Source organism: Anguilla rostrata, chromosome 8 (genome assembly GCF_018555375.3).
Source record: "Anguilla rostrata isolate EN2019 chromosome 8, ASM1855537v3, whole genome shotgun sequence".
Classification (NCBI taxonomy): domain Eukaryota; kingdom Metazoa; phylum Chordata; class Actinopteri; order Anguilliformes; family Anguillidae; genus Anguilla; species Anguilla rostrata.
Genome location: NC_057940.1, coordinates 23566006 through 23587399, shown reverse-complemented (window position 1 = coordinate 23587399; position 21394 = coordinate 23566006). Strand labels below are relative to the sequence as shown.

Sequence of the window (21394 nt, the reverse complement as noted above, 5' to 3'; positions counted from 1 at the left end):
TAAAGGAGCACTCATTTTACAGGGAAGAGCAGATCCGTTGGGGTGAAGAAAACACATGACAGTTTTGAGCTGAAGCTCAGGAACACCGCTGATAAGAGAAAGTACCGTCTCTTAATTTATCATACCGTACAAGTCATCAATACTTATTTTACGGAGTTTTATGAAAAGAGAAGACCAGAGGTAGGACTGTGGGAAAGGGAAGGTCAGATGTTGAGAGGGAAGGGTCAGTAAGTAAAGTAGGGCATTGGTTATTACCCAACAGGAGGATCATTCATTGAAGTTGAGTGCTTTCCCACTTCTTGAACCGATTTGCCTAGACCTCATATTACAAAGACCTGGACAGCATCAAGTGTCACTTCAAAATCTTGAGGCCAGTGCAACTACACACGGGGTAAATTACTGCCCAATCGGGTCACATTCATTTCACAATGAGGACAGCACACATTCACATTTTGGCTGCCGCCATTTATAGTTAAAGCATTCCTTTATATTCACACATCCCAACAAATGCTTCAGAGCACCATCTTGATCAAAAGTTCTGAGAATGAGCTTAATTAAAAATTTTCTGTAGCAAATCATCTCCAGCTGCTTACAATGATGCCAGGAAAAGTTTTTAAAACGACAGGTTAGGTATAATTGCCACGATCTACCAGAGCTAAAGTATCATAGATAAGACAGATGAAAAAAACAATAAACACCATTATGTGGCAGTAACTGACAAATGTCTGGATTCATTTTGTTAGGCATCCCCCCAGTTACTGTACTGCCATCTAGCAGAAGCTCCTATCTGTATGTACTTACAATGCAAATATCAGGCATAGAACTGCAGGAATTCCCTAGAGGGAGAAACTATGGTTGCAAGAAGGACAGAAACTCCAAGAAGTGGAGACTTGATTGACAACTTGTCAACTACCCTAAATTAAGCATTAAACTAAGTTTTAGGAACAAAAACAAAACTACTCTAATGGGCATTAAACTACATTATAAAAACTAACAACATATCTCAGTTGAGGAGAAAGGTGACTGCGTGGACCCAAAAGCTCATAGTGATTGGACTGCCAGTAGCACATAGGAATACAAATAACTTGGCTAATAAGAGCAGTCAGAGTCACCAGCTCATTAGCAAGCTAGTTACGCCTTAGTGAATGTTTTACCACTGACATTTCATTAATGGTTTCTGGGGCTCAGAGGAACACCGTCCATTGCTGATTTTTGAAAAACTGCACAAAAAATTGTGTGCGTGTGTGTGCGTGTGTGCATGTGTGTGTGTGTGCATGCGTGCGTGCGTCTGTGTGCGTGCGTGTGCGTGTGTGTGTGTGTGTGTGTGCGTGTTTACTGCCGTGATCACAGAGCAGGCCAGGCTAATCTCACACAGAAATACAAGGACAAGCAGAAACAGGCCTCTGCACAGGTGCTCTGCAGGGTCAGCCAGCCCGCGATGCAGGAGAGCAGCAGCGGGAGCACTGTGTGTGATCCATGGCTGTGCTGGATCTCTCAATTCAGACAGAATGGCCCACAGTTCTGAAAGTCCAAGAGTACCAAAGCTGGCTTACCTCGACTACTCCGCTCACTGTACATCTGACTTTGGTTTGAAGGAGCTTCATTTTAAAAGAATAAAGCACAAGGATGGATTAGAAACCTGCTCCTTCAACTTTTACCAGGCTAAAAAATAAAAAAATCTAAAGAAAAAATGCTGCCTGTTCTAGATCCAGGAAACCCAGCAAAAAAAAAAAATACATAAATGCAGCAACACATATTTGAGAAGAGCACCTTCTTGGCCAAGTCTTTGGTTGGCCAACTATCAGGGTAGTTCATACATTGATGGCCAACCAAAGACTGTTCCAAACTGATATACATGTCATTTTAATATCCATTATGGCACAGCTAAACATGTGTAACGGTGTAATGGATGAAACCTGGGGGAGAAGCCATGTCAGCCAGTACAGGAGAGGATATCATGCAGCCGTCTCTGAGAAGACTAAGCAGTGTCGCGCAGCAGGGCACTAAATGGCAAATAGAAAAGGTCCAGCAGGACACACAGGAGGTCTGCCAGAGGCCCACCATGCTACACTAAGGGCCGGGTCAAGATCAATACTCTTATCTGAGCCTTAGCGTGGCGGTCATCAAGAAAGGGCAGAGTAAAGGTAACAACCTCTCATCTAATAACCAAAGAGGCATAGGAACATGGGCCATACAGCACACGTTGGAGACGTGCTCTGGTCAACCAGTGCTCATCTTTCGGCAGGACCTGACAGCACCTCTGGGCTGTTATTCACTCAGGTTTACATCCCTAACATTAGTGAAGGAATGACTAGCCAAGCAATACAACAGCTCTGCAAAGAAGCCAAAATGAATAAACATGAAGCATAAAGGAAAATTAAAAAAAAACATTTATTGCTTTAAAATGAGAAAGCAAATTTAAACGGATCCCATTGGCTGATCCATGCGGAGGGCGGAGCATGGAGCTGGTAGTTAATCAGGGACGCAGGTTGTAGCGAAGCGCTGGCATTGGGACAGGGGTTCGAGCCTCGGGCGGGCGTGGCTTCAGGTAAAGACGCCAGGGGGTGGAGCAGAAGCAGCTGGGGCGAGGCGCGGTCCTTACCTACGGAGAGCCGGGTGGGGCTGGAGTCGCGGCTGCAGCCCTGACTGCGCGGGATGCGGCTGCGCCTCTGGGAGCCGGAGGTGGCCAGCACCCGCTGGGCCCCCGTGCTGACGGTACTGAGGGCCGTGCTGGCCAGAACCCGGCCCGGGGACCCGGACCTGCTGCCCGCTGTGGAGAACCGACAGGAGAGGGGTGAGACGGGCGGCCGGGGCGGGGCGGGGCTGGGGGAGCGGCGGAGGCGACGCGGGCGGCCGTACGGGGGGGGGGAGAGCAGAGCCGCCTCTCTACGCCACGGCGGGAGCAGGGCAGTCCCGCCCAAAACGCAGCAGCGCGGTGTTCTGGTTACGGAAGCACAGGGCGAGCACGGCACCTCACCTGCACCGCTTCAACACGCAGCCAGCTGTACAAACGCATTGGAATTAAAGTGTAAGCCTCGTTATACGCCCCGCGTAAGGGCGTACGCCAAGCAAACACACGATAAAGTAACAAACAAACTAAACAGTGAGGTTAGGCTTGGCACTGCAATCAACATCATTCATCGTTTGCAAAGGAGGTTGTATTCTGGATTACCTCTGTGTTTATTTACCCACATAGCGTTGTTTTTCTACAGCATAATTTCAATGCTTCTCTACAAGATGGGTTTTCCACAAATAAAAACTATAAACACATTTATGTTATGAAATACTACGTGATGGTTTAAAATAGAATGTGCTTTAAAAACTCCTTGAGGAACAAAAGGAAAAGAAATGAATATACTGGTCTCTGCAGAGCTTTTTGAGCCACTTTTGAGAACAATCAATGTACCAGCCAAAGCAAATGCCCACAATACCAAATGTTAACACAAAGAATGACACACAAAGACACTGTGACATCAGACAGCTGATCTGCAGTATGGCAGTCCCTCAGTAACCCACCGACTGAAATCACAACACAGTAAAAACAGCTTTGGTGGCCATGTTCCAAGCAGGCCAGACTCCAGAGCCAGGGGGCTACAGCAGGGACGTTAAAATGTGCGTTTAATCCCGAGGCTTTGTGACTCAGCGACATGGAGCTAATGCTACGACAGAGCAAGACGCGGACCGTGTGAGCGTGCCTCAATGCCAGCCTCAATTTTCTGCTTCAGAGAGCAAACCCGTCCTCCGTTTGAATAAGGGGGGTGAGAACCCCCCCCCCCTTAAATTTCTTATATTTGCCACAAGCCGAATGACTTCACAATGATGAAGTAACAGGCTTTAATCCATCACTGCTCTGCGGCACAGCCTTCTTGCATTTCAGGACATTCTTTCCCACCGTTTACTGCAGAATTCAGCCGATTTCCAAAGCTATGTTCTAAAAAGCCGGAATAACAGGGAAGTAAGGAACACCAACATCAGACTGGCATGACCAAGCTGATTTCACCTTTTTAAAAATCTTTTTAATACACTCTTTTTGTAGTTCTTCACTTCCAGAGAAGGTTATTTTATTAACAGCACAAGTCAAAATCATGTTTTCAAAATCACTCAAGGCACAGATGCTCCTTATCTCTCCAATAATTTTGTTAGATTATCTTCCGTTCATAGTTACTTCACTAGGCATAGTCTATTCAATTATGCTGTTCCCAAGATTAAAGGCATCCCATCAAACACATTTTATTTTACTGGAATCCGAGATTGGAATGCTCTTCCTGACTCAATCAAAACGGCCAGTTCTCTGAATGTATTTAAATATCGTTTAAAGTGCTTTCTCCTTGCCCAGTGATCCTTGTTGACTGTTGTTGTTCATGCTCTGTGTGTGTGCACGCGTGTCTTTATACTGTAGATATTTTTAAATGTAGAGATTAAGATTTGTATATTTGTTGTATATTTAGTTATTTTAATAGTCCAGTCTCGGACCCCATTGAAAATGAGCCAGCTATTGCTGACTTAATGGGTAATCCTTGCACTCAACACTACAAATTGTTTCTCATTTTAACATCTCACTTTTTAAAATAGCTCTCTTTGTACTATTTTAAGTAAGTGTATTTGTTATTTTGTCATTTTTATATGATGAGTGCAAATAAATAAAAAAGATATAAGACAAAACCCTGACTGAACACCTATAGCAAGCCCCCCCCCCCCCACCCCCTCACCGCCACTTTCCGCAAATAAAGAACAGAAAGCAAACCAGCACTCGACTGCTTTATGAGATAACAGGGCAGAGCATTGCGACAGAATAAGAGCAGGAATGTCAGCTGATAAAAAGCATACGCAGAGCGATGGAAAGAGCAAACACAGGGTGGAGCCGGCGGTGACCATGGCGACCATGACGGCGAGGGCGTGTGGAGACGGGGAACGTGGGAAACTAAACAAAGGGCCACAGGGACGATGCCATGGAAACACAGGGAGGATTAGGAGGCTCTTACCACCGCCAGGGGCAGCAGACTGAGATCCTGAGTCAGCGGGGAAGGCAGAGTTAAGATCGGGGTCATTGGGGCGGGGTGCGAAGGCGGAGTCAGGGACAGCACATTAATCTGTATGACTGACAGCATGCATCCTGACTACACGCCCTAAACAGCTCTCTTTAGATAGAAACTGAGCACGGGTCAGACTGACAGCGCAAATTAAAAAATAAATTAAAGCACTGAAGTGCGGATTTCATTTAATTATTGGGTTAGGGGAGGTGGGTCAAGAAGAGAGATTGAGCAGTGCATTCTGGGACAGTGCTGCCATGTAGAATAGGCAAAGCTGCTTAAGGTAACACGTATCATAGCAGGATTACAGAGAGAATAAATAAATATGTTGCAGTGCTTTTTCGCTGCAAGTAATAACACACACACACACAGTACAGAAAAATGACTTCATCGTCAATGCCGTCATCGTGAGGCAGAAGACTTCTTCATTTGGAAAAGGGTTTATCTCGCACGTGGACAAGGTGACTGTACGGGCGGTGCCAGATGAAGCCTGTGTGCCAAGTTCAGCCTAATGCCCAGTGTGACATCACTATTGCTACTGCGCTGGCTGCACTGCACACAGTCCTTAACACTGGACATCACTGGAGGATGTGAAACTGCACATTCAGAGCCACAGATAGATATGGACTCCTGCAACTGTTTACACCACAAGTGAACACTTAAAAAAAGAACATGCAAAGAACCAGACACAAACTTCCCACTAAATGAACACCACAGCAAGAATCCAGAAAACTGCACAGAAAAAACGTAAAACCACAGACGCATGCACGCACACGTCTGCATGTGTGATAAAATACCTGGCGTGCAATCTGAATCTTCAGAACCTACAGCAAGGGCACAAAAATGAAAAAGGAGAAGAATAGAAAAATAACAGAAGCAGTTGTACCATTAGGCTTTGGTGTGCCGATTTACAACACCAAACTCCACAGAAATTTACAGGTAATGGTACCAAGTAAATTCACAGGAGAAGAACGTCATGGGGTGCAGTACTTACGCTGGGACTGGGAGACCATTTTGGTTCGACTGCGACTCCTGGAGTCCACCTGACAGCTGGCTGGGGTCCCTGACACTGTGGAGAGGGTCTGTTTGGAGCGCAGTCGACCTGAACGGGCAAAGAATGTGGCGTGTCATTTTTAAAAATCAGCAGCAGGGGGCGACAATTACCATCGAAACGTGGAGTTGAAACTATTATATTTAGACGAAAGTAAGCGAGACCGAATGGAAAAGAATAAAGAAGAGTTTTTGCTTTCAGTGTTTTTGACGTTTGATTTCTGAAATAGAAAATAGTTTCGTAGGTTACTGGGTGATAGAAAAACAGACATACTGACAGAAAACGTCGCAGACGGACAGACAGAATACACGCTTCCGAAAGACTAACGGAAATTTGCCCGAGAGAATACAAAAAACGTAATCTACGTTAGATGAATGGCTTTACTTGAGCAAGATCTGCACTTAATCTAGAACGGCGCGGCGCATGGCCCAATCTTATGTCTTCCATTCACGTAAAATGAAAACGTGTGATTGCCTGATTGTAATGGGAAAGCTGGTTGACGAACGTCTAACAGAATATCGCTCGTTAGTGAAAACACGGAAAAGTCCAATACATGACATTACGTATATACATTAGATAGTTTCCAACGGCTTTCGGCAACGTCAATAGGTCTACTAGGCATATTTGAAAAATGAAATTCTTGTAATAAGGCCTGGCTTCAACTATAGGCCTGCTATTCCACATGACATGGCAGCTATCCCATCACAGCATAATATTCGGCTGAAGAAGGCGTCCGCTTTGTAAAATGCGATCAGATTATAGTATTATATTAGTCTATATGGGAACGAACAAAGGGAATGGTGACCATTAGATCAAAAGATGGAATGAAATACACGGGCGACATAGGTAAACACAGTCCAACAGAACACATCGTTGGCTAGTTGTAAACATGTGATGTTGAGGACAATCCCAATCACAGTCCGTTAGCAGGGTTCTTAATACCCAGCCTGTCTGGCGCCAAAAACATTTACTGGCTCCTAGTCATGCAAGTCGACGAATATTTTCTATACAAGATGATCCCTGCCAGCGTGGTTTATTTAATCGATTGTACCTCACAATTAATTAAATTCAGCGTCCTTGCCCAATTCATTAAATTTTTAAGACGTCATTTTGACAAAGCAATGTCCACTAGATTAATGTTCATTTATTCATATCTGATACGCTTTCTCCGTATAATTTAGGGCGGAACATGTAGATCAATTGAAACCATTCGTTTTCGTAGGGACAAGCTCCACACTTTTATGCTTGTTAAAAACAGGCTAGGAGTCTGCCAGTTTTTATGGGTTGAGATGTAACCCTGCCTTAAAAACGTTATGGTTTCTTTGCATATTCTCTCTGTAGCAATAATCCTAGTAAACACCAAACCTTAAATTCTTGTGTCAGAGTCAACGTGTACTTTATGAGGAAATACAAATACATCGGTGGCCAGCTTCTTCTTGAAATGTAGCCCAACATATCATCAAATAGTATATGGCAGATGCCAAGACTGATCACATACAGAGCTTTGCCTATGCTTTATAGGCAGTGCAGAACCTGAGAAATGTGTATCAATGTAAAATCAAGTACTGGGGCAAATTTGACACCACCCATAATCCTCTGGGCCAGAAAATGTCAGTGGTTACAGTACAGTACCAGAGTTGCCTTGGTTCTAGTCTGATTAAACTGCTGCGTACAGCAAATAAGACTACCACAAAGACAGCCCACTGTGGTCTACGAAGAAAAAGCTCAAAAGCCAAGACTAGATGCCACACCAATGGCTTTCAAGTCTTACGTCATCCCAGAAAAGAAGTTTGGGAGTGATATCCAAGCCCATTATTAATTAGAAAGTGGTCTGTCATGAAATACAAACACTAAGATGTTCTTAATTCAGCTGACACGTGCAGTTTAGGCAGAGCAATGACTGAATACATTAATATAAATAAATGCATTACAATATCTGAATATTTAAAAATATGACCATGTTTTAAAATACAGACGTATAGTGTGCAACCTATGTGCAATACGAACACGTTAGTGTCTTTATCAAGTCATTTGCCGATTAGGCTCGATACAGTTTAGTAAAATGATAAATGACAGGTATACACTTATCCTATCATGACACTGTATCAAGAAGGGATAATGCAATAAACTGGTGATGTCAAGTGAGGTGAGGTCAAATGTAGAGGGTCTCAAACAAAAAAACAGAAGAATAGGAGGGGTGAAGGGGGGAAGCTGGAAGCAGACAGGGTAAGATGATCTTACCATCCATTTTATCAGACGCGTTGTCTGGCAAGGAGAAAGAGAAGGGTAGAGCGTCTGTGTTAATGCAGGAAGAGAAAGCCAAGCAGTGCGTTCATACACGCGCGCACACACACACACCATTACATCCTCATACCGTTTAATAATGAGGCACATAAAACTCTCTCTCTCTCACACAGACACACACACTCACATTCACACATGCAGATATAAAAGACTGGGGAAACACAAGGGAACGCTCACAGAAGAGCATGCACAGTTGCACAGAAGCGCACACGCACGCACGCGCACACGCACACACACACACAGCAGCAAAGAGCAGACAGGCCATGTGCTGTGGGGTAGCAGTGTGCAGGAGTCAGAGCAGAAGGAAGCAGACTGCTGAACAGAAAACCAGATGGTGTGTGGGTGACTGGAAAAGATTGCAGGAAATCATTGCATAGATTTCCTGCATTTTACGCAATGTGCCAATAACCGAGTCTTAACCGAAGGACTGCCCTTGATGAATGTTTTAAAAGAAAGGTAAATGTCACTCAACCACTCACAACAACTGACCCTTGTCCTGAACCTGGCTCAGTGCGGGCAAAGACTACAGCTTCTTATGGAGAATAACTGACACAATAAAGCAAAGGCACTGCTCAGGGGTTTGCTTTTCAGCGAACTTTATGGGAATTCCTATAAGCAGCTGTACCCTAACTGCTCAACAATAACAACAAAACTGCTTTTCCAGTCTTGCTATTTAGAGGAGGTGGCAACAGGTGGCTGGTTAAAGTCTGGCTGTCTCTAGCTGTCCTGGAAAGGTGGCCTCTCGTACATCGGCCCTGATCCTCCTGACCTCTGGAAGGCCTTACCCAGGGAGGCGTAGGACCCCGGGGGCAGCCCCGAGGCGTTCAGGCGGCTGGCGCCCCCCGCCTGCCCGCCGTGTCGGGCCTTGGCCCCGGCGGCGGCGTTGACGTCAACGTCGCTGCGGGAACGCTGCAGGGACCCTGGCGAGCCGGTTGTCCTGGCGCCGACGGGAACTGGAGGGAGAGAAGGGGCGGAGTCAACAGAGTCATCGTTCACAGGTGCTGTCCATTCAAACGGCTGCACGTGTACAATGCTCTCATTTGCCTTGTGCTCTACACGTGAGGACAGCAAGACGTATTAGCATTAGGGTGAACAGATCCAGGTGCACCTAAAATATTACCTCTCCCTGGAGCCGCAGACCACTTGGATGACAGAGGGCGACTGCGGAACAAAGACAACAAATGTCAGGACAGGATTCTCTCTTTCTCTCTCACTCTCTCCCTCGCCAGCTCTCACTCCGCTTTCAAGAAAAACCGACAACAAAACATCTTACCCAAAGGGCAGGCAAACACACTTTTTAAGATTAAAGGCTGTTGGAAATTCCAGCTCTCACCGCCTGCAGTCTGGTTAGTTTTTTTTACAAAATGGAAGACGAGGCCAGAAAAGCAGAGGAACCTCATCAGCGGGGAGCTCCTGTTAAGAAAACCTGGGCCTGTGAAATGAAGGACATGTGACTGGTCTCTCTGGAGAGCTTAAGCTTGGCCAGACTACGGCCGGGCGCCAGAGTGGCAGAGGCTTCGGAGCCCGAGACGGTCCCCGGGCCCGCCTCGAGACCAGAGCTCTGCTTCCCTTCCTTTCTGCAGAAACGCAAAGGGGGGACTGAAATAAATGTGTCACAGCCGCACACAGCGATCCGTGTGTGATGTCCGCGGGGGCCTTTCTGCAGTCGAGCGGTAAAAAGAGTCTGCTCGCCTCCTCAGTCTCGCTCATTAATGGCCAAAAACTTTACAGCTTTTGGAGAAATAAAGAGAGAGAAGGGGCTCATTGCTTTCATGTCTGCCTATGATTACGGAATCAAAAGCACCATGTTGTTAGGAAGAACTGTTCCAACTTCACAGCAAAATCACAAATAACGAAATCCGATGCGGGAGAGTGTAGATAAGCACATCCTGTCCTCCAAAGCAGGAGATGTGACCAGCTGCTTCTTTTCACACAGCAGCCCATGAGTCACATTTGCACAGATATTGGTCTGGAGAAGACGCTTGCACAGCTATGGCAAGCAGAACCCTGGGCACCCGTGTGACCAGCATTGGCCACTAGAGAGCAACGAGACACAGATCTGGCCAGTCTGAACCCTCCCTAAATTTGGGTGATGCCTGGTCAGTGTCGGCAAGGTGGAGATTTGCACCTGGACAGTTGGGGCCCATCCATACAGTAGAGTAGAGCCTTAACAGGATGAGTCACCCAGCAGCCCTTTATCTTTCCCCATCACCACCATCACAATTTCAGACCGTAAACAGTATCATCACCAGCATTATAATAACAGGCATCAGCATCAGTTCAACAGGCGCACTCGTGCTCATTACTTGAGGCTCTCCTGGGAGCTGGAGGACGAGCGGTCGGACTGGGGGAGCGAGGCGGCGCTGCCGGAGCTGCGCAGGCAGGACTGCAGGTTGCGCTGGTACGAGGACTCCAGGGAGTTGAACAGGCTGTCCGCCTCGGCGGGAAAGTGGTTCCGCAGGCCCCAGTACGCCCTGCGGGAGAGAGAGAGAGAGGGAGGCACAGCGTCAGCGGCATGTAGGAGCGTGGGGACGGTGCAGGGGGCGTGGCTTTTATTGGGAGGCGGGGCTTACTTCCGGGCCTCCACCCTGGCCTCGGCGTCTGCGTCCCTGATTCCCTTCTTTATGCTCTCCACCATGACGGCCGTGTGTCTGCGGAGAAAGAAATGCAGCCAGTCACTTGATCGCTGAGATAGGAGGGTGCAGAGTTGGGCTCTGAAGATGAGCACGAAGGAGCAGACCACTCTAACAGGAGAGGCGGCCCCTCCCCTTCCTGCTCTGACAGGGGGCGGTCCCTCGTCTCACCTCTCCAGCGAATGGGTCTGCCACTCTTGCAGCAGCAGGTCCAGGAAGTCATAACAGCGCCTGTGGGTCAAAGGTTCAGACTTGTTACCATCCAATTCCTGAGCAGGTCTGTCCAGGGTTTGAGTAAGAGTACAACCACATCTCACTGTGCTTCCCATGCATAACCTGCACTGATCTAGCACATCATATAAAGATTCCACATGCAAAGACATTGAAATCAGGACCTACAAGGGCTTTCTTATTGGTGAAAAGCCGAAGGTTATCAGATTTGTCAAAAAAATTGCTCAGGTGAAAGTTCTCCGTTTTACCAGAAGAAAATTTGTGTTTATCCCAGAGGCAATCCAGTCAGTCAACAATAAAACTCAAGTTACTGTTCCTTATCTCCACTACTGACTGTCTGCCGAGGAGGTCTTGTCAATCCCTGACATAACATACGAGGTGAGCCAGGCCAGGCAAATCTACTGCATGGCCAAAGGAGACGAAACACAAGCGGAAAAAGGCGAGTCGTGCTCACCTTCTCACAGAAACAGATTTGGATGTGCAGTTACTGGTTATCAAGGGGATGAGCCTGGGAACATGGGTGTGCTGGAGGTAGGAGACAGAACCATATGCATCAAATATTTCATGACCAAATGTCCTTCAACAGCAACAACAACAAAAGAACTACTTTAGTAGGACTTCTACTACTTTAGTCTACAAAGTATTTTCAACATTAGCATTTCTGCACAGCCATGCAGCTCAGGTTTGGTAGCTTGCTCAGGGAACAGCAGTGCTCCAACGGGATTCAAACCAAAAGCGTGTGCTGTTCAGCGTGCGCTGAGGAGGAGGTACACTCACCCGAATGATGAAGCGTATGGCAGACACGCCCGACATGGCCATCACCTTGGCACAATTGGGGATGAGGTTGAAGAGGATGGGAACTATGGCCTCAGCCCCGTGGTCAAACTTGTTGCCCAGAACCGTGGAGAGATGCCTGTTTTTAAAACACACATGCACATACACACACACACACACAGTGAAAGTCATACACTGAACTGAACTGTGGAGAGATGGCGATTTATAAAATACAAGCACAAACAGTGAAAGTCATACACTGAAGCATGAGGGTATGATTTTAAATCACAGTTACACACAATGAAAGTTTGGACCATGGACCAAGTGGTTTTTTAAAGCTGATGATAAAATACAGCTTCTAAACACACAGTGATCCTGCTACCAAGATCACTGACATACAGGGATGCCCTTTTCCATCAACACAGCATTAAGCCTGAGTCCTGCACCTCAGCCTGTTCCCCACAGTCTGATTATATCAGATGCCCGGCACCTTATATGTGTTTGGATGACGAACTTCACTACTGCAACAGGTGAGACCATTTCACAAAACCTTTTCCATGTTCATATATGGCAGAACACATGGAGTCTTCCCATTGAGTCAGTTACCATGAAAGTGTGCCGTGTTACCACAGCGTTGACCTGACACTGTGGTGAACATCCCGTCATCGCTGCTCCCTGACCCGGAAGTACTCACGCCACAGTGATGCAGGCTTCCCGCACCACCTGGGACCGCAGGTCCTTGGCCGACAGCTTGAAGGCGCCGTCCAGCAGGCGCAGGTGCTGGTAGAAGCAGTCGTAGTCCGCCGCCCCGGCAACCAGCAGCGACCGCACCTTCTTCAGCTGCAAGCGAGGCAGAGAGAGCGCAAAGAAGGACCAATCAGAGATCGCGGGCATCGCAGAGGACTCCGGTGCTAAAAAGCGCACACAACGGAGACCGCAGACCCTACAGAACGCATGTGGAGCGGGAAAAAGCCGCCATTCCGCTGTCTGATCTGAGCAGGCTCAGAGGCCTGGCTGTGAACTGTGTGACTGCAGCCCATGAGCCAGAGACGGCATCTCAGAACAAAACCGATTTCTCTCGGTGTGAAGGCGCAAACGGTCACGCCCGTGACTCTGCAAGGACAAGACCATAGGCAGAGGTTGTTGCCATGGTTACCCACAGCCAGCCCATTTTGAGCCGCACACTGAGTGTTTAACACCCCGCCGGTGTGCTCACAGTGTCCTCGAGGCCAAGGCCAGGACCTGCAACTTGTACAGAACAGCCCAAATGTTAAAATGCTCCAATTTCAGCTCCTGGAACTTTTGTCGATGCCTGGTAACCGTATCCAGGAAATTAGCTCCGGAGGAGGGAGTGGAGGTGCGAGACGCTCACCGCAATGGCCCTCTGGTCCCAGTCGTGCTTGTCGTCAGACAGGATCTCTCGGATCTTGTTCAGGTTGTCCTCCAGGTCTCGTGAGGAGTAGATCTACAGATAGAAGCACGTCAGGATCATGTTCCCCTTCCCAGTAAGACAGCAAATTCACTGTTACAATTCACACATTAAAACAATGCATCATAGTATATACCACAGGGTTTTTCAATCACTTCTTGAACTGAAGAGAACTTTTCTGTCTTCTGGATGATCTAGGAGCCAAAAGTATGTCTATGCTGGACCACTATTGGCTCCTGTGCTGTAAGTTGAGAAGCCCTAATATACCACATGCATCTCACATTATACTATATCAATTCTTTAATGACTACATTTTCATTTTTGGCCTCACTCTGTACTGTTGCCTCACATTTATTATAATTATTTTGTTTTTAGTGACTTGAGGAAATGGCTTGTGGCTGAACTGGATATTTAAACAGTACGTGGTCAATAATAGATAAATGAGCAGGCATATAACTTGGATTAACCAAAGTGCTCCAGCACTGAATGCCCTTGTTATATAATGATAGTGACACAGATGATGGATTGCATTTACTTGGCCCTTTTCCTCTCATGAGCTCAAAGCACACCGCAGTGATGGGGGCAGGCTCACAAGACTAATAACACAACCAGTGATTGGTGCAAAACAAACGCCATGACCAATCATTAGTCATTTTACTGGTTTTGCTTGTGCTAAAAGATTTTTGCACAAGCTAAAGGTATTAGCAAATCAAGCCCTTGGTTTTCCCAGGTCTTCCATCCTAGCACTAATCGAGCCCACACCTGCATAGCTTCAGCCTCTCTGCAGCAGCAGGGTGCATGATGGAATTGCAACTGCCTTTGTCCTGGTTGTCCCTGCTATGCTAGAATAAACCAAAACTGTGGCTTCACTCTGACTATTTGGCAAAGGCACATGGAGGTGCTCTGTGTGCATTTAGGCCTATGACAGATTAAATCAGGCAAGCACTAAAGAGGAATGCAATCTTAGCTTGGAAGCCCTTCACAGTTAAATGATTACAGAGGAGGGACAACCCACAAACAGTTGCAATCTCTTGGGGTTTTTGGCAGTTAAAATAGAGATACACTGTAAACTGGTATATTGTATACATGAGACATGTTCTATAATATATTGATTGCTTTGAAAGATGCACGTACTCAATGCATTTCACAATCTCTGTACAAATCTTCCAATTGCAATCCTACAAATATCCCTATAAACACAAAAGGCACCTAATTACTAAAAAATAACAGCTTGTTAAAATTATGGGAATGTGGATGGAATGAAAAATAGCAAACACAGGTAACCCCAGGACCGAGGTCGGGAACCACTGCTCTACGGATTCCCCAGCTGTCACTTCCTCTGTTTGTATTTAGTGACAGGGCCTGGGGAACAAACACAAGTTCATTCCCCAGAGCAGGGGAAGGTCCCCTTCACCGTGACACACAGAACTGAGGAGGAATCCTTCCTCGGCTGAGGGGTGTGTGAGTGAGCAGGGCATCGCCATCACACAGGAACCCCCCAAAGTGACACACAAGGTGCGATAGCAGCAGCAGCAGCTCGGTGGAGACAGCCTGGCCTACATTGTGTGTAATCCGGCCTTTATCTCCTTCTGAGAGCTGATACGCTGCGCACGCCAGGGGGGAACGCAGGGGGGCACGGTAAAGGAGGGCTCCTTCGAGGCGCGACACTTTCACACTTTATCAGTGACACGTTACTTTCAATTGTTTCTTTTCCTGACAGAACGGCCTTATATGGACTGATATACACAGCTCAATTTATTTTACACTTCATCCGTTTAAATCCACACAGCTCACGCCTTACCAGTTCACTGTGCGGGACGGACTATACACGCCGTAACTGCACGTCGATGAAGGCCTTAATCCTCTGTCGATGCCCCTGCCCCGTCCTTAGAGGGCCCTGTGGAGAGAGAAGGGGGAGGGAGAGCACTCTGCAGTTACGTGAATTCACAAGCACAACCCTTCAACTACAGGTCCAGAACACCTCAGGTCAGTTATCATACGCCTGTCTCTTATGCTGTAGACTTGATGGTGGTGGTGTGGTGTACTGGCATAAGACAAGGAGCAGGATTTCATGAACCCAAATACAGGCAGCACCATGTGCTTTAGCACAGCATAGTCTTAATATGCTTCAACAAATCAGTGACAGTACACGGCAGCTCCACAAATACAGTGAGTGGGTTGATGAGATCTCACTCTCTAAAAAGGGCAGAGAGCTGGGACTCTTATTTTGGAATGTTTTCCTCAGTGACACTGTCAGCTGTAATAGGACCATCTGGAAAGCACAGATGACCAGACAGAGGGACCATGAGGAGATACAGAACCACAATCAACCCAAAGCACTCATCTTTCAGGCCTTTTTTTCCTCTAACATGTTACCATAGTAACCAATGGCACAAATGATGCGTCCTTTGCTGGTTCACGCTGGCAGATGAGCACCTCCATAGCATGACAGGATAGAGTGACTGATGAGCACAGTTTTCCCTCCATCACACATTTAAAAAGGCCCCTCCGAAAGGATCCTCCGCTCGATGGGAGGGGACACGTGACCTATGACCCTGCACAAAATGTGCCCCACTCTCGCTCCATTGGTCTGTTTGGGCAGTCCAAAATCCATACGCGTTTCAGCTCGAAGTGACAGGTGGGAAATGAAAAAGGGCTGGTGTACTGTGAAGAGACAGAATGGAAATTGGCCATTTTGATACAAAATTGCAAAACTACCCACCACCCCCCATTCGCCCCCAAAAATCCAATCGGATATTCCAGGGAAATGCAGCACATGAGCTAATGGAAAGTGGAAGAGGGGGAGGGGGAAGACAGTGGAGTCTCCACTTAAAGGAGAGAAGCCCTGATTGCCTGCGCGAGCTGCGGGCGCTCAGAGGCCAGTCTTTAATGAAACGCCATTTGGCCGCGGAGAAATGAACTGCCCTTCAGAAAGAGAGAGGACTCCTAATGAGAGCTGAGGCAGCTCTGGGCCTGAGGGACGGGGTAACAGGGCCGGTCCTCAGGCCCCTGTGCAGCCAGCACAGCCACAGCTGACAGGCTGTCATTAAGACTGACACAGGTGACTGGCTGGCTAATCCCAGCCATGTCCAATCAGAAACACGAAGCTAAGAGAGGGCTACACATCAGCTGTGCTTATTTATTCACCTTCACCACCCCAACCAGCAACCATCTCTGCAGGGAAGGGTGATCCCAGCATGCAGTGGGGCAGCCCCGTAGACAGGGCCCTCCGCAGAAGCCGGGAGGCACACAGACTCATAACCTCAGCAGAAACCGCAGCCCTCTGCTGGCTCAGCCCGAGCCTCGCATCGAACGCCCCCCTTTTTTTCCCCGGAAAGCCAAGAATAGCGAAGGGCTGAGCAGTGAGGAGAAGGGCGGCTCTGCGCTCTGGACGCCCCGCGCGGGGTGGAGAACCCGCCGGGCGCTGGCAGACGGCAGGCCGTTATTCATTAGCAGCTCCGCGCGGACCGGAGGGAGCGCCGGTAAAAACGCTCATTTCCTCCAGCTCCCGACGGAGGGAACCGGGACATGACACACCGGGGTTTGAGCACATTCATTACTCCCGCCTGTCAGGGTTCACAGGGACAGGGACACTCGTTTCCGGGCTTATAAATGGCCTGCTGACACTGCGGATCTTTTGTATTATTTACTGTTCTGTCGGGCCGTCGGTAAAAGCTGGCAGTAAAAGGTGATTGGCCGTACGCAGAAGGAGCAGCAGTTCTGCCCGCACTCTGGATGGGTGGGGTGGGGGGGTATTCAGATGTTAGCCCTAGAAAACCATGCAGAAATCAAACGTGCCCCTGAATGAGTGCACATCCCTTACTCTGGCTCCGCACGCCATCTCCGTGGAAACGTCAGCGCCTTACCTCCGGGCTTGACGGCGCCCGCGGCGCTCGGCCTGCGGGTGGCGCTCTGGTTCGTGGGCTTCTTGGCGGCCGGGACCTTGAAGGCCGGCTGGGCAGAGGAGGACCGGCTCCCGTCCACAGAATCGTCATCGTCAAAACTTTTATCTGGAGAAGAGGAAAGAACGGAGAGGAGAGAGAGATGAGAGAGAAGAGGGAGGAGGGAGGAGCAGAAATGAGAGAGAGGAGAAGAGACAGTGTCAGGAGAGAGACGATGTGCTGATGTCATGGTGGGAGCCTCCAGAGGTCAATAGAGATTATCTTTCCTGGACAGCAGCATGTGGTGGGGCCTGCTGGCCACAAGGAAACCAGCAATGCAGCATTAAACCCTGATACAACCCCCAGTGTTGCCTGCTGTCTCACAGCAAACACATCAGCTCTGTAATGCTGCAGTACGCACACCCACACACACAGGTACACGTGCACACACACACACACACACACACACACACACACACACACACACACACACACGCGTGTACACACACGCAAGTACAAACACACGCACACGCACACACACACACGTATACACACGCGCACATGCACACACACACTGCCGAAACAGCCATCTGCCCCAACCCTCAATCAGATACACTAGCGCACGAACAGTCAACCTGTCACTGCAGAAATGCTTCAGTCTCCGTGACAACCAGGCTGTCACGTTAAGAAATGCACCAAAAGCGTTCACTGCGGCAGCCACCACCCCTCACACAACCGCGATCTCCCCAGCCCGAAGAGCCCTTCCTCCCCACGCAAAAAGCAGACGGGACACCGCGGCGCCCGTGGCGCCCCCGCCCCCCCGTCCCGCCCCGTCCCGCCCCGCCCAGCTCCACTCACAGTCGCAGATCTTCTTGCAGATGAGACGCCTCATGCTTTCGGCAGATCTGAAAACGGCAGGAGGGGGGTGCGAGGGCTCCCCGGCGCTCCGCGCTCCGCTGTCCCGTCCCGGAATCGGGGGCTGGGCGGGGGGGGGTTACATTGCGGGACGCAGGCGAAGGAGGACAGACGCGCTCCTGTGGGCTCAGCTCGCCGAAAACTCCACCCAGGCTTGTGCCGGCATTTTTCTTAAACCCCCTCCCCTCCACCCTCCTCTCTTCCCCCTCCTCCCCCTGGGGCCAAGCAGCCAATCGGTGAGAGAGTGACATCATAGTCTTGCAGCCAGTGCAGTGGCGGAGCGCAGTATTCCTAATCCCGCCCTTCAGGAGGCGGCCCCTCGGCTCCTTGCCCCAGACAGAGGAAACCCAGATAAGATTTTAACGGTTTAGCACGCGGAGCTGTACCTCGCCCAACCACACCCCCACAGCCAACTCCACCCGCACACCAGACAAAGGCTGCCCATCAGCGGGCAGTGCTGGGGACAGGTGCACTTTTGTGTGTGTGTGTGTGTGTGTGTGTGTGAGAGAGAGAGAGCGGGTTTCCAGTGCCCAATTCCCACAGGGTTGCCTGAGGAAATGAAAAGGACGCGTGTGAGAAGAGAGAGGCAGTGAAGTGCGAGCGTGGCTTCAGACAGGGCTGCTTGGTGACGGAGGATTTGCGCCTTGGTCTGTAAGGTGTGTAAGCCCAGCAGAGCTCTCTCAGGCTGTGCAGAATGAGGGCTGCTCTCCTCACTAGGAGTCTGTTTTCCGTAGCGGTTGCCATGGCTACAGACCGATGAGCATCCCAACCAAATGAGTCAGTCAATGAGCGCGTGGCGTTCCTGTCTGGTCAGGGCCCGTTGGGACGGGGGGGGCTGGACGGGGGGGGTCAGAGGACCTGCGGGGAGCAGCTGACCGTGCTAGACTTGTGGGAGGCGTGGCAGGTAGCACTGCAGAAAGACCGCTGCGGCTGTTGCCATGACGACACGCGGCGACGTCCCTTGGGGAGGGGAAGGCAGGGCAGGGGGCACTGACGAGCACAGCTGTCCCAACCAGCCGATAATGAATAACCTCCCGTGACCTTTATTTTACGCACAATTACTGCAACGATCAGAAATGACACCCTACCACTGTGCTAAACGGAAGAGAGGATGTGCTGAATCGCAGTGATCACAACTTAACGCTGAATAATGAACGAGCGTCTGAGAGTGAACAGTGAGAACATCATTTGCCAAATTTGAAGTTTTTATTTTTATTTTTAAATAAGAGTGGTTAATGCACTTCCCGACAGGATTTTTGTTATTTTTTCTTTTTTGACTGCTGGAAAATTTGACTGATTTTTTAATTTCTGAAGAAATATCAACAGGCAGTTCAAATGGAGCAGGTGACGCTAACAAGCTCAATATCCCACAGGAAAAACAACAGAACACAGCCTGTTAAGACCAGTAATCATTAGCCAAATTCAAAGATCATTAGCCAAGATTCTCATCTTCATTTACACTGTTACGCTCTGTGCAATCGCTAGGAAGACGTTGAGAGCTACGGTGCCTGCAGGTGAACACTCAGGATAACAGTGCTGTGCTTGATCTGAACACAACTGAATACGATTCACAATATGGTCTTCACCCGCTGGCAATAGACCTGACATTTCATAATATGAGTATCCACTGATATCCAATCTTAACCACACACAGGCATGCACACACACACACACACACACACACACACACACACACACAGGAGATGAGATTCCAGGCCCAGAGAAGCGTTGTCATGGAAACTCCCTGGCGCTGAGAGACAGGGGGGACTGAGAGGAGGGGAGGGGCTCAGAGTGTAACGTGTAACACAAGACCCTTCATACACCCCAAGGAGCACAAACCTGAACTGCTGACCCAGACTAATAGTCCAGCTGGGACTACAAGAGAAATGGTGTGCAGGATTTCTGGACCTGTGTGTTTGTGCATGCATACAGGGTTATGTGATGGTGTGTGTGTGTGTGTGTGTGTGTGTGTGTGCGTGCTGTGTGTGTGTGTGTGTGTGCGTGTGTGCGTATGTGTGCACAAAGGTGTGCCTGGGGATGGTTAGCTGAGCTCATAGCAGCCTTTCACTGCTCTGCAGAAGAGGAATCAAATGTGTGCTCAAGAGGTAACCCGTCACTGCACAACACAACCCCTGTACCTGAACTTGGTCAATTCAAATACCCATAAACAAAATATTAATGTCAAGAATGCTAATGGTTTATCATTTTCATTTCTTGTAAATAATTTAAATACCAGACGCAGTGTAACACTGACATTCATACCACAGACAAAAAGCCCCATATTCTCAAACTACACTGCGTAGCAGGACAATATAGTTCTTCTCCAAAGCAATACTACAAGTGTCCACACGGTGGCACTGGATTTTCTCTTCAACACAAAGATCCAGGAGAGCCAACCCCACACTCAGGCTGTGTAATGTGAGCCTGAGGTACAGCTCCACTCATCTGGGACCTGCCGTAAACCCTGTGGGCTGTGTCACCACCCTGCGCGACGGCAGTTAGGGCTTTGGAAGCCACTCTCCGGAACTTTCTCCTGATGAGAACACAAGACCTGGAACCCGAGCCGGTCCTCCGCTCTGGAGAGAGCTGACAAAGGCTCCGTTGTGCACACGGCACGCTGGTGACTCACACTCAGATTTACACGCTCGATAACAATCATACTCAAACCAGTAATAAGGCCGTCACCACAGAATTAAACAGGGACAGAAATGCTGCTTAGTTTCTGCTCGCTTGACAACTAGCAAGAATTCTGCATTTGAATGCAGCTATAAAAGCAGCACACAGCAGTAACTATAGAGATTTACTCACCACGCCTCCCCAACACACCAACACTAACACCCACACAGAGGGCTGGGAAACACGGCCCCTCACACAAAAGTGTACAGACAAGCACACCTCATTCACCAAGTCCAGTATGTTCCACATTTGCATGTTCCCAACTAGAGCGAGAGGAAAAAGAGAGTAAATTTCATTGGACAGCCGTCGAGTCGGGTGTTCAGGAGGAGGCCAGAAAGCAGCCTGGGGGGGGTACTGCATGGCCGCACGCGACCTCCCCACCACACCGTAAACGCATCAGACAGATCGCCGTGGAGACCGGGAGGAGAGGGACCCTGACGCAGACGTCTGGACTCACGCGTGATTTACGC

At 48.8% G+C, this 21394-nt stretch overlaps 1 protein-coding gene across 1 annotated transcript in view; it reads right to left on the bottom strand.

Moving 5' to 3' along the window:
• Nucleotides 1–21394, bottom strand: part of clasp2 (cytoplasmic linker associated protein 2) — a 79794-nt gene that overhangs the window by 22547 nt on the left and 35853 nt on the right. The window contains exons 8-21 of the mRNA XM_064345571.1: nucleotides 17319–17462; nucleotides 15327–15349; nucleotides 13396–13488; nucleotides 12718–12863; nucleotides 12027–12162; nucleotides 11704–11774; nucleotides 11190–11249; nucleotides 10959–11036; nucleotides 10692–10859; nucleotides 9506–9546; nucleotides 9171–9338; nucleotides 6025–6132; nucleotides 2603–2770; nucleotides 1554–1598 (exon numbers count right to left, since the gene is read on the bottom strand). Coding sequence (XP_064201641.1) covers nucleotides 1554–1598; nucleotides 2603–2770; nucleotides 6025–6132; nucleotides 9171–9338; nucleotides 9506–9546; nucleotides 10692–10859; nucleotides 10959–11036; nucleotides 11190–11249; nucleotides 11704–11774; nucleotides 12027–12162; nucleotides 12718–12863; nucleotides 13396–13488; nucleotides 15327–15349; nucleotides 17319–17462 — 1449 coding nt within the window. The remainder of the gene's footprint in view (nucleotides 1–1553; nucleotides 1599–2602; nucleotides 2771–6024; nucleotides 6133–9170; nucleotides 9339–9505; nucleotides 9547–10691; nucleotides 10860–10958; nucleotides 11037–11189; nucleotides 11250–11703; nucleotides 11775–12026; nucleotides 12163–12717; nucleotides 12864–13395; nucleotides 13489–15326; nucleotides 15350–17318; nucleotides 17463–21394) is intronic.